The sequence below is a fragment of the Clinocottus analis genome, unplaced genomic scaffold (assembly GCF_023055335.1).
Source record: "Clinocottus analis isolate CAN_PGR_092001 unplaced genomic scaffold, fCliAna1.0.p SCAF_30, whole genome shotgun sequence".
Taxonomy (NCBI): Eukaryota; Metazoa; Chordata; class Actinopteri; order Perciformes; family Cottidae; genus Clinocottus; species Clinocottus analis.
Window position 1 is genome coordinate 453,908 of NW_027176043.1, and position 13,483 is coordinate 467,390.

The window sequence follows — 13,483 nt, forward strand, 5'->3', positions numbered from 1 at the left end:
CGTGTAAGATGTAGGATAGTGGTGTGAAAAATAATCTTTTGTGGGCCACTGAGGAATCACCCCCAGTTTGTTTATTCCAGTATCCTCTTACACTTGAAAAGCCCACTAGGTCCAGGCTTGAAGAGAGGAGCTAGTGTGTGTGTGTGTGTGTGTGTGTGTGTGTGTGTGTGTGTGTGTGTGTGTGTGTGTTTTAGAGAGAGCAAGATGGAGAAAGAGACAGGCACACTGTGCACGCTTGTGGAAAAAAACAAGCAAATGAGTGCAGAGAGATGCAGTGTTTTTTACAAAGTCCACAGTATTATTGTCTGCTCGACAAACATGGACTTCAGTATATAGTGTGAGGCTTGGAGACTGGAATAAGCTTCAGTGTAGAGGCATCAACAGAAGCAGACTCTTGTGTGAACAGAGAGGTTATTCCTGAGGAAAGGGGCACAATAAGAATAGGCCCTTCCAGTTGGAAGTTTGTTAAAAATGTAAATTTTAGGTAGGTGTCAGCAGGGTTAGTACAGTCATGAAAACCTGGAAAAGTCACGGAATTTTAAAATGCTAATTTCCAGGCCTGTAAAGGTCATGGAAAAAAATAAAATCACAAAAGTCATGGAAATATGTTATATTCATATGTTCATGTTGTTAATTTACGCTGAGTTTCAAATAATTTATTATGCTTTTAAAAGAAAGATATAAGCAGCCATACGCTCTCATACTCGCAGTGAGAATTATTCGCGCTGCGAGTGAACGCACCTTAACACGTGACATGCCGTCCGCTTCCCTGAGCTACCTACTGTAACAACAGTAGCTTGGTTCGTGAGCGGTATAATTCACTATGCCAGGGAAGTGTCGCTTCAACAATGCTTGGCTACATACGGATTAAGGCTGCAACAACAAATCAATAAAATTGATAAAAATCGATTATTAAAAATGTTGGCAACGAATTTCATTATCGATTCGTTGTGTCGCGCGATTATTACGCCACTCAATAAGAAGTTGAGTGGAGCGGAGCGCCGCAGACAGAAGGTCCAGGAGCTTCTGGTGCAGCCCTGTATCTCTCTTATGTCACTGCATAGTCGCGTTGCGTGTACAATAACTAAACAGCTAGGCTAACTGTTGTCGTTAGCTCGCTAGCTAGTCCTTTATTCCCCGTGTTTGAGCCTGTTGGGTTGGATAACGTCTTCGTTTTAAAATACCGCGGAGGCTTCAAGAGAAGCAACGCGTAAATATCTCCTCTGAGATGCAGAACACAGACCTGCGTTCAACAGTCCGATATAATGTGGCTTCATGCAGAGGAAGTGCTGCTGGGATTTGTAGTTTGATATTTAATTAACAACCTTTGTGTAGGTAAAGTGCAGTGCGTAAATTATCCGTTGATACATTGAGTGTTACTTCTGGAATATCATCTCTTGTTCTCTGAGTTCTGAGTGTGTACGATTGTGAGTGTGTGTGAGTGAGTGTGCGTGGTGTGCATGTCTGTTAGTGTGTGAGTGTGCGTCTGAGTGTGCATATCTATGAGTGTAGACAACAAGTTCTGACAAGTCTGACAAGTTAAGTTTTCTAAATTTTGTATTTCTTTATTTTTTATAAATTCTTTATTGTTAAGATTTTTTGCACTGTGAATGTGCACTGTCAGTTCTGTTTATTTAATAAAAAGGTTGCAAATTATTGCTTTAACGTTATTTTTTTATCCGATTAACAAAAAAATAATCGATCGAATAATAAAATAATCGTTAGTTGCGGCCCTAATATGGATAAATACAACCGACAAAGAGCAAAATGCAGGTTGTGTGGAGGCAAATTGTTTGAAATTTCAAACATGGGGCAGGCGGCATCAACCAGCCATGCAAAGGGGAGCCGACATCGGAGCGCTGCTGCTAGCGGAGCTACAGTGACCCCTATCTCCGGCCTTTTCGCCAGAGCGGCCATGGCAACTGCTACGCCTGTCTGCTTGCTTCAGCCAACAATCAGACAGCGTTAACCAATAGCCCTGTGACGAAAAATGATGTTCTCAATGCGGAGGTAATGTGGGCACTGAAGGTTGCCAATTTGCATTTTTCTTTTAAATCATCCGAAGATGCCAGTTTGCTCTTTTGCCAGATATTCCCCGATAGCCAGATCGCGGCACAATTTGCTTGTGGCGAAAGCAAATGCTTGTATCTCTGCTTGTTCGGGCTCGCGCCCCACTTCAAGAGTCTCGCGTTGTCCAACGTGTTGACGCAAACAGCCGATGTAATTTTATATGTATGTCTATCATTCATTTGCGTCATTTATGCTATACTGTATGCTTTGTAATTCTCATTGTTAGTTTAAATACTACATTTTCTCAATTTTCCATGTGTATATACTGAGATTTCACAAAATGTTTGGTCATGGAATTTGGTTTATAGTGAGGAAAAATCATGGAAATCCATTGGTCAAAATGTGTAAGAACCCTGTGTCAAGCTATGCTCTCGGACATTTATAACAGGCAGGTCATTATCATGATCAGCATAATGGACTGATGGGACCCTTCACTCCTGAAAAAGTTTAAGCATTTGTTTTTAGGACATTGTTTCAAGGCAGCCATTAAAAAGCACTAAACAATTCCATGTGTCCATCCCAAATGCTATTAATGTACTCAAAAGCATGTAGCACTGTGGCTACACTCTTCTTGCACATTTTTACATCTGAAAATGACAGGGGTGTGCCAAATTTATGAAAGATATGAATATTAAAAAAACATAAACACTGTCAAAACGCGGATCTGCGTCTGCCGGGTCGGAAGTGTTAAGGCGGATTTTGTGGATTTCTAACTAGTCGTGTAATAGTGATGAGCGTTACTCTGAGATATCGAGAGGATAACTGTTACTAAAACAAAATATCATTTCCACATGAAAACCTGTGGAGCTAACATCAGCAAGGTAGGTTTGCACATTAATTTTGTCTTCTGTATCGATTGCCGAGTGATGTGATCACCATAACATCTAAATGAACACAGATTCATTAGTGATTGCAAAAAAGAACTCACAGGTTGTGACAGGCTGCAGTGGGTCTGTTTGCAACTGAATGCAGAACAGTCTGAGATCTTGGCCCTGAGGTCTAAGGCTTTGCTGCTCTGCCCCAAAACAGTGGATTTGAATGAGCTGCTGCCAAGTAAAGGATTTCCGAATCTTGTGCTTGCTCTCACTTGTCCACAAGTGAGAGCAAGCTGGTGACTGAACTCAGAAAGACCGGTCAAAAGTAGACCATAATGAGGATATTTTACCCGACTGTCAATGTGAAGAGTAAGCTATTAACATGAACACCCAAGTTTACAAAAAAAATGAAGACCAATTCTTACAAATTGTCATGAAAGTTGTACAATTTTGATCAGCCACAGGCAGCCAAGTGTGGCAGGGCTCACTCTTAGCTGTGGATTATGATTTTATTTCCATATGTTTAGAAGTAGCCTACAAGTTGTACCAATGTATGTAGTTAACAACTGACTGTTAAGTCAAATAAAGTTCATATTTATTGTCAGATTAAAAAAATAACTGGATGGATTATAAACAATACCTAATTGGCTAATTTTAAGTGCCTCATCTTCCAAATCAGATTATTTTCATTTAAATGTGCCTGCTGGGAGTACTAATTTATATATACTTATGAGGATATATGTACTGTATGCGCATAACATGTACTATATATTTGTATATTTATGTACGTGCAGATGACAGTGATGGGCTGTAAAAATGGTCACTATGCCAGCTGTATAGGGTAACAGCTGATCACAGCGACCCCCCCTCTCACTGTTTAACCAGCAGAGAGAGAGAGAGAAGAGAGAAAGAAAAGAGAGAGACAGAGGTGAGATCTGATTGGATAAACAGCGTTAAAGCAGGGTTGTATTGCAATGAGCAGCGAGATGGCCCCAGTAGAAGCAGACAGCAAGCCTCGAGGAACAGACAGGAGACAAGAGCTGCTTCATGAAAAAATAAGGTAATAGGGAAAAGTAATTATATACATGTAGTGTATTACATTATGAAATTATAACTTTTTATTATTAAATATATGTATGTGTGTGTATGTATATATATATATATATATATATATATATATATATATATATATACAAATTGTATATATATATATATGTATATATATATATATATATATGTATATATATATATATATATATATATATATATATATATGTATATATATATATATGTATATATATATATGTATATATATATATATATATATATATATATATATATATATATATATATATATATATATATATATATATATAATAAATAGCTATAACTTTGTGATTTTGTTTGGGCCAGCACAGAAGGCCTATTTAGCCCTTATTCATAATCAGAAATCCAATCAATTGAAGCAGTGAAAAGAAATTGTGTGTTCCTCTGTATTCTTATCATGAGTCCACCATAATCATTTTCTACAATAATGATATGTATTGTGTACTAATAACACTGTCATATAATGGGTGGGCTTTCAAGACATTCATAAGTTTCTTAAGCGCTGTATAAATGTTATGAACAGCACAGCATGAAGCGGCTTCCCCGATTTTCTCCGCCCACACTGTACAAACATGTAACACTCGCAAAAACGCGCAAGGCTGTGATCCATTCTGCGATCCAGTGTGCATACAGTATGTTAGACGGCCAATGCTCGGCTGGGCGTGTGATGTTCAATGTCCGACTCCAGGAGGTCTCGTAAAGAAAGTATTCCTTGTCGGCAGAATCGGTAGCGCACAGGAAGTCATCACGATGTGAGAACGGATCTTGGCGTGCAGAGAGAAATTTCTTCCTATAAAACTAATACAACTAATATCACTCCTTCATCAATGAGGAAGGTAGCTGTGTTTTTGTCCGGTGGGAGTGGCCAGCTCATACATTGAATTTCACAAAACCTGCGCTGGAGCAGGTTAAGGGATTTTGATGCGTTACTATGGTGATTTTTCCAAACCTCAAGATTCGTGAAACTAAAAAGCCTGACATGCATCATCTTATCCTGAAAATTATCCGTCTAACTCAGTATGCCAGATACGAGAAATAGGGCCCTGGTAAGTGTTATCAGTGGTCTTTGATTATTGCTACTATTATTTTTCTCCAAAAAAAATACAAATAATTCATTTCTAGTGAGGAATTTCTTGTTGACACCGTCTGTGAGGTACTCTTCACAGTAGAGGATTATGGATCTTATATATTTAAAAAGATTCCTGAATAATCCCGTTTTGAAAAGTGTTGATTTCCAAAATGCCTCCGAGAACTGATAAAGCATCAAAGTTAGGCCTGTCTTTGAATTGTAAAAAATGCATTTAATTTCATGTAAATATATATATATATGTATATCTTTTATATATATATATATATATATATATATATATATATATATATATATATATATATATATATATATATATATATATATATATATATCGATAGTTCATGAAAACTGTGGCAATCAGATAGATTTACCAGTAAAATGAATTCTTATATATTCTTATATATATATATATATATATATATATATATATATATATATATATATATATATATATATATATATATATATATTGACGTTTTGAAAGTAGGTGTTAAAGAAGGAAAGACACCAATAAATACTTCAAACCAGACCAAGAGACTCAAAGCCTGTTTTTCCATTCACCCGAGTTCGATTGATTGTCTTTGCCAATGTGTTCAACAACATCTTGCCAAGGACTCTTCAGACTGTCTCTTTAACTGTCAAAGCCCCAACAAGGCCAAAGTAGTGTAGGTGGGAGCCAGCGGAGGGCCAAGCGGGGAGAAAAAAAACACAAAAAGCAGAAAAAGCAGTTCACTTACCAGAAGCCGTTCACTTAAGACAAAGTCCATCCGGCTCTCTTTGTTAACACAGTTCAATGACGTGGCTGTTTAGTTCATCGGTGTGCTTCAGTAAGGATATCAATGCCAAACATGCCTAACCCTTTATGAGAAAGACATAAAATAAATCCGCCACCAAGTCCATTTCTCGTCCTCATTCAGCCATTAAGTGTTAAAACAAGCAACACACTAAACATGTCATAACTTCTCTTGTTTCAGCCTGAATTACTAGCTCCTATTGCACTCTGTTGCAAGGTAGCTCCCTTTGTTGACAATTCAATTCAGTTTTATTTATATAGCCCAAAATTCACAAATACAAAATTTCTTCAAAGGGCTTTACAAATTATACACATAACATCCCTGTCCCGGGACTCATGTCGGATCAAGATAAACTCTTCAAAATGAAGACGCAATTAAATGATAATAAAACTTTCATCAGACTTGGGACCGACAGAGACTGTGACACTGTATTCTGGCTGTCATTGATGCTAGTAGAAGGTCAGGAGGTTTAGGCTGAGATAATGCTCTGAGAGAGCATTATTGTGGAAAGCAAAAAATAATAAATGATGCAGATAAGCAGAATTGTATCGTTAAGTTGAAATACATCTATATTTTCCAACCACTATCCAGAAAAAACGGTGGTGTGATGTTTATTTTAGGCACCTATGTAACACACTTATGCAAAATATTTAATGAACTAAAATTAAATATTTTCTTATTATTTAATGAATGTGCTCATCTTTAATACTTACGACTAAAAGCAGGCTGATGACACCTGTTGGTTGGAGTCTCTCCTCCAGTACCTGAACATGGAGCTTTCGAGGCAGTGCGGTGGGCGTTCTTTCTTTCCTTTAGCGTTTTCAACAAAGTTGAAAATGAAAATCTAAGGATAATGATCTGATCAGGCATGCAGCCAATGCGGAGGTCACATAATCCTTCATAGCCTGTGTCTCAGGCACTGGCTTCCAGGGGTTTGGAGAGAGGACGGCACTCTAACCCCAACTTGCAAGCCAATCCACTGTCAATCAGAACCAGAAGCCCCCAACACCATCTGACTGAGAAGATGTGGGAGAATTAATAGAAACTTTGACGAACAGAGGGGCACCGACGTGGGTCAGAGGAGCACCAGGAAGAAGCAGTTGAGGGAGCGGACAGCCTCTTGTGGACCGAAGGCGACTCTCACCCCCTCAAGAAGTCTCATATCAATTTTTAAACAGTTTGTGCCCTGAGCAGACGAGTGACTCTGCTTTAATACATTCGATGCATACCTAAAATACCTATAAAATTATTGTACCTATAAAAGTATTGTGATGTACACAGACGTCATTATTTATGTGCAAGTCCAAAATAACCTATTACAATTCTACAGTATCAAGACAAACTGGCATAGAACGAGGAGTTGACACAGACTTAATACACAGGGAAAGGAGACACAGGCGGAAACAATGATGGCGGAGCTTGCAATAGCACAGGCGGAGGCACACAAGGAGGGAGGAGTCTGAAACAAGAGACAAGGGCCGTATCTACTACCGAACACTTTACGAAGTACACTGCAATACAGTGCACTCCAATACAGTGCACTCTGTAGTGCACTCTGTTGCTGATAAGCGCTGTATCAAATGTAACGCTTATATTAACCAATTAGCGGAAGTGACGGACGCAAATTTGTTTGCAGCACTCGCGAAATTAAGCCGGAAGTGACGTCCGCAAATCTGCTAGCGATATCCGCAAAACTAAAACTGACAAAATGAACGCACTTCTTGCCCTATTTTTGTCCTTGTGTTCCCCTTATTCTAACCCATGTGGAAACTGCAACACCTCCACAATCGCGGCAGGAGGATATAAATGAATTAATGAAAAGTTGGCGGAAAAGGCTCCTCCTCTTCCGCTACGTAGCCAAGATGGCGCCCGTTTAGTGCAAGTAGTGTCCATCGTTTTACACTACATTTTTTGGTACTTTCAGTGCTCTGAATTCTGCTGGTTTTGTCAGTGTGGCGCCCTAAGCACTGAAAGTCACAGAGCTGCCACCTTTCTGCCAACTTTTCGTCTGAACATTACAGACTACTCTGTTATGCACCGCCAGTGTTAAAAAGAATATGAATTAAGTTTAAGAGCACTGCTGAATACTTGCATTGAGATTCATAAAACATGAATGTGAAATAGGTACAATTATTGAGACAATGCTCCATGTGAAAATGGCTTTGTTTCCATTTTGAGCACTTTTATCTGACATTTATTGTTATATGGTTATAGCATAAAAATAAATGTCAGGATAGTATTTGTCTTGTTTTATACAGATACTAAGATATTCTTTTTTGCTGAGGAGAAGACAACCACTTCTTTATTTCTTATACCTGAGTTCAGCAGGTAGCAATACAGCTTACTACCAACATATTCTTTTGATTTTGAAACTGACTGACTATTTGATCGGATTTTGAAAGGAAACAGGAAGGAACTTGATCTTAAAGCAACAACCTGAAGGACCACTGAAACAACTCAGGGATATTTTTACCATTTCAATGGAAAAAAAAGTATTCCCAACAGCTGGGGACACCTGTCAGTGTATAGAAATACTGTCTGTACTATAAAAAGCATATCATCTTTCTCAAAAAGAACTGCTGATATGCAAATCTGTTCTCTGATAATTGTTGACCTTAAACAACATCTGCCTTTTGCACACAGACACACACACAAACAGGAATATTCACTCCTTAGGCATTTTTAGAGTATGATAATTCATACATAAAAAAAAATGAAATGTTGTATTAAGTCCAAATTGATATTTTGATTACATGCACTTTATTTTCTTTTGATGTTGTCAACATGTTGGTTTGGCAATTAATTAATCCAGTCATTTACACAACAAATTGAATTTGACTGTTGAATGACTTTCAAGAAGACAAAATGCTAACACAAAAAAAAACATGTTCACATCGTAGAGAAAAGTGCTGTAGTCATTTATAGAAACTTGGTGATCAAAATGATGAGGCTTTCATTTGCGGACTGTATCGGAAAAAGTGTTGTTGTTGTATCGGTATTAAATTCAAGATGTCAATGTTGAAATCGCTATTGAAAACGTTCAAACAATACCCAACCCTACCAAAAAGCAATCGTTTTTTCTCATTTCACTCTCTCACTCTGGCTACTCGCCCCAATCTTAAACAAATATAATTGTGGGGATGTGATGTCTCTCTTTATAGACCAATCCAAGGCAACCAAAATATGAACACTCTTAAAACAAGCAAATAGTCTGTCACACCTCGTGTCGAAAAGTACGTTTTAAACAATTTTTGAAAGAAAGAAGAAATTGTCCTTTATTAATCCCCTTGGGGGAATTCTTCTCTGCATTGGACCCATCTTTGGTTAAGGAGCACTGGGCAGCCCTGTGAGGTGCTGACCTTATCTTGAATCAGATCATCTACCTCCAAGAGTTTGATACTATATTTATTGTAAAACTGCAGGCACACGAACGGTATAGTTATGGGGTCACCCATCTCCTACTTTGAAGTTAACTTGTGGATTAAACATTTTGAAAGAAATTCCCAGATGATAGCCTCAACCCATGATCTGATACCAGTATGTACACATTCGCTAAACTGCACTACTCCATTATAAACGAGATCATCCAACAAATCAATAACATCAAGCCGTATATATCAACTTTGGGCAAGAATTATACCAACACAGTCCTGATGCAGCAAATAGCTTAACTTTGATTGTTGCTTATTTTGTCACTAATATGCTATACCAAAAGACTACATATTTTAAATCAAGCTTTATGGGGCTTTATCTCCGACTCATTTTCTGGTGGTGGTTTGGTTCTTTGGTGAAAATGAGGGCAAATATTAAAGTGGTAGAGCATTGCCAAAAGGAGTTGCATTACTGGATTTATCCAAGGACTACAGTATAATTTCAGAGAAAAAAGAATGTTTTATTTGTTATCAAACTGATGAAAAAAGGTTATGAAGAGTAACAATTATAAAACAAAAATGTGAATTTCAGGCAAGTAAAAGATTGCACCTTCACATCATTAAATGGCAATGGCAGATAATGGAAACACAAATGGACAGTAAAATATTATTAACTAATCAGAAAAAGGTGACAAGACAATGATTTGAAGTGACCAGTCCCGCTTAAGCCCCAACCCCCCACCCTACCACCATTTTAGCTTGTCTGAACCGTGAAAACCCATCCATTCCAGCCTCTTGTCTTTCTGTATTTTTCATAACTCTTACTTTATTCTCTTTCAAAAAAGAAATAGCACTAGTGTAACCCAGAACAAGAAAGCCATGATACAGAAGGAAGGGCACCTTTGTGGACAACTGCTAGTAGTTCAATATTCATGCAACTTTAGAAACATTTCTGGTTCGAACTCTAGGCTAACAATACATTTTATTCTTTATGAAATATCAATATGATTCTCCACATTCCAGGTTTTTCACCATTTAAATTAACAGTTAATAGATTCTGTCATAAAATACGTCGATAAATCATGTGTTCAGTCTGTACAATAGAGGTACTAAAAATTACAACTGTCATGATATATGTACAGTTATCTACCTACAAAGTACAACAGCTAGCATGTAATAAAATATGTAAACAAATTTTATGTTTTTGACACAGTTTACTGTGACAGCAGATAGAATTCACACTTTCAACATTTGATTTATTTCTGTATACACATTTGTTAACAGTGTTGTAGTACTGCATTTATCTTTCTCCTCACTCCTCCATAGAAAATGAGAACGACAGGCAACGAACCAACATACAGTTTTGCAAAAAGATAAAACCACCACTGGCTGTGCGTCAATAATAGATTTTTTTAAGAGATCATTTTCTCCATGATTAACATTTCTGAGGGTTTCAAAAATAGGATAGGTTCTGATCGGATAATGAAGAATTGTTTGGCATTAACTGAGAGAACATGGTCCAAGTTGAACACTGTATACTGGACTTTTACTGTACTGGACTTTACTGTAGAATTCGAATGGCATGCATTTAACAATCAATTGCTTTTTACCTAGAGAACCAGCCACTTGTTTCCACAACTTGAGTCACTCTGTCTGTCAAACAACGAGGAGAATTGTGGTGAACCAGATGACAGAGTGAACGGATTTTAGGAGTACTGTCCATGGCAATTTACTTACTTGGTATCATTCATACAGAGAAATAGCCTTTTTCTTGTTCTTCTTTTGGTAATTTTTTTCCTTTTTGCTTAAAGCAAAATATGTTAGACACCATACTTGTATTATGTATAAACCATAAAAAATGTGTCATACTCTGATTCATTAAGAGTCCTTTTTTAACTTTTACAATGACAGTGTACTTGACCCCCTCTTGTTAAGCATTACATGTTGCTTACATGCTGAAATGTATACGATTATGAGTTGTAATTAACAATCTTACATAAAAAACGTGTTCAATGCCAAGGATCATGTAGCGCTAAAAGTCACTTTGGAGAATGATGTAGCTGTGAAATATTTCTATACTGATAACGTATCGGACCAGAGAGAAGAGTAAGGTCTCTAAAGTTGCTATTTAGCCTTGTCGTTATGCTTACAATAGTAAGTGTGCTTTATATTACAGTACATATCATCATTTCAACTACTCAGCACAGTATAAGATTATTCAAGTTCCATGTTATACCATCATTTGTCATAGCTCCTCGCAAGGAAACTGATAAGTCAATGTTCTGTTAGTGCTTTCTTTCTTCACTCTCTCACAAAGTCTCACAGTCACACATAGTACTCCTTATCCTTATTTTTCTGTTTCTTGTTACTGCCTTTCAAGCTCTGCTGTTTGTCCTTCATGACAGCGCCATTACTCTGCACAGCTGAGTTGGTTATGTAGTTCCTGCTCTCGTCCACCTGGTAGGAGCCTTCATCCCTGTTCCTGTACTTATACATGGCATACAGAAGGATGAGGATGCACAGGGCAGCGGCCGCCACTATTCCGATGACCATCCCGGTGGTGCTGCTAGATTCACGGACCACTTCCGAGGGCCCTGGAACTCGCCTGACGCCCGGCTCTGTGGGGAGTGCTGTGGGTATATTACGGAACATTGGGGAGGTTATTAATGGGCCCCTCAGCTTGGTGCTGTCTACCTCAAAGGATGTGGGCAATGGAAGCAACACTAGGTTGGGCTGGGGTTTTAGCTCGCGGATATTCATTTTGCCATCCGGCTGTTTGGCCGGAGCATTGTTGAGTGGTGCGGTGGAGGCAGAGGTGGCGGTGGTGCGGCTCTGGTCGGCGGTTAGTAGTGGTAGTCCTAACGCGTCTGGAGATTGGGATTGAAGGTTTGTTAGGTCTAAAAGTCTTGGGTGCGTGAGCTTTGTAGCCACCTTCAAAGCCTGACGTGGACAAGGTCTTATCTGTTACCAAGAAGAGGGTCGTGTAAAAATCTTCATCATCAGTAGGGGGCAGGTTAGAACGCTTCCCCAGAGCCATACCCCGATATCACCAAGCCATCATCCTCACAATCATCGCTGCCTCGGTTCGACAAGCAAGGTACCCCCGCCTCAGTGGCCTTGGACAGGGATTCTTTGGTGGTCTCAACAATGGTGAGGAGTGAGTGGTGTGTCGAGGGAGTGGGAATGAAGGGTGCACGAGGAGCTACGGAGGGGTGCACTAATGGATCCTGAAGTACTGGGATGACTAACTCAGCTCCTGGGGTTGGAGACAGACAGGCAGTCATGTTAGAGGCCAGCATGGGGATTTTAAGAAATGCATTAAAATAAATAAATCTGGACAAAACACATAAACAGGTAACAACTGCACTCACTAAATAGAAATTAATGTATCACAGACATTGAGGACAAAATCAAGAAGAAAGTCAATTTGGTATGTATCATATATTTCAAAAGGCTTAAGAGGATGAGCCAGCAAGTTAAGTTAAATTAACTTAAGTTTTAAGTTAGGTTAAATATAATTTGCCTTTAGTAAATATAATTTCACAAACTTTAAAGGGAAAAGTAGTATACTGTACTGTACTTTAAACTGGTAAACTGTATTTGCTACAGTACAAAATGAATTATGAAAAAGTATTTAGCAGAGTAGTTAAAGTTATTATCATCCCTTTATTCCTCCATTTACTGAATATCAAAAAAATACTTTCACATCAGCGGATAAAGGGATTATCCAAACTGCAGCTTGCTATCATAATAAAAATGGCAATGGCTCTCCAATCATCTTAAACCTATTGCTTTATTTACAGAAAATTTTCGTTATAGTTCAACAAACATTTCTCAGATGCAGAGCTGTTCTGGAGGTAAAAGTATAAAAATCTTAATCTCAAAGTCAACTTTCAATGAGAAAATACAAACATCCAGTCTGTTGAACAGTGAAGATGGAACGGTTTGTAAGAACCGAATTAAATAAAAATTAATTCGATACAAATGTTCAAGAGAACAGTCTGGTTAATCATGACTGTTTGGCTGCATCATTTAGGCTATTTGTCATAATATCTGACCAATAATTAATCAAATCAATCGTCTTTATTGACATGTGCAAACCATTTGTGGAAACTAAATATCAGAAAGTTTGCACATTATGACCTAAAATTCACTACTAAGAAATGTATTTTAGATCATTGTCATCTAAATGTTTATATCGTACTTATTCAACAAGTGATAATGATTTTGTCGAAC

The 13,483-nt window shown here is 38.0% G+C and overlaps 1 protein-coding gene across 9 annotated transcripts in view; it reads right to left on the reverse strand.

Annotated features, from left to right (window-relative positions):
• Positions 1–9,473: 9,473 nt before the first annotated feature.
• The window catches only part of nrxn3a (neurexin 3a), a 125,299-nt gene continuing 121,289 nt past the window's right edge, over positions 9,474–13,483 (reverse strand). For 4 of the 9 annotated variants that reach the window (XM_068595469.1, XM_068595468.1, XM_068595466.1 and 1 more), the window contains one exon: positions 9,475–11,877. In XM_068595469.1, the coding sequence (XP_068451570.1) occupies positions 11,573–11,877 (305 nt within the window). In that variant the 3' untranslated portion in view covers positions 9,475–11,572. Of the gene's footprint in view, positions 11,878–12,413; positions 12,504–13,483 lie in introns of those variants that run through there. The other 5 variants (XR_011079371.1, XR_011079370.1, XR_011079368.1 and 2 more) reach the window with 3 other exon arrangements.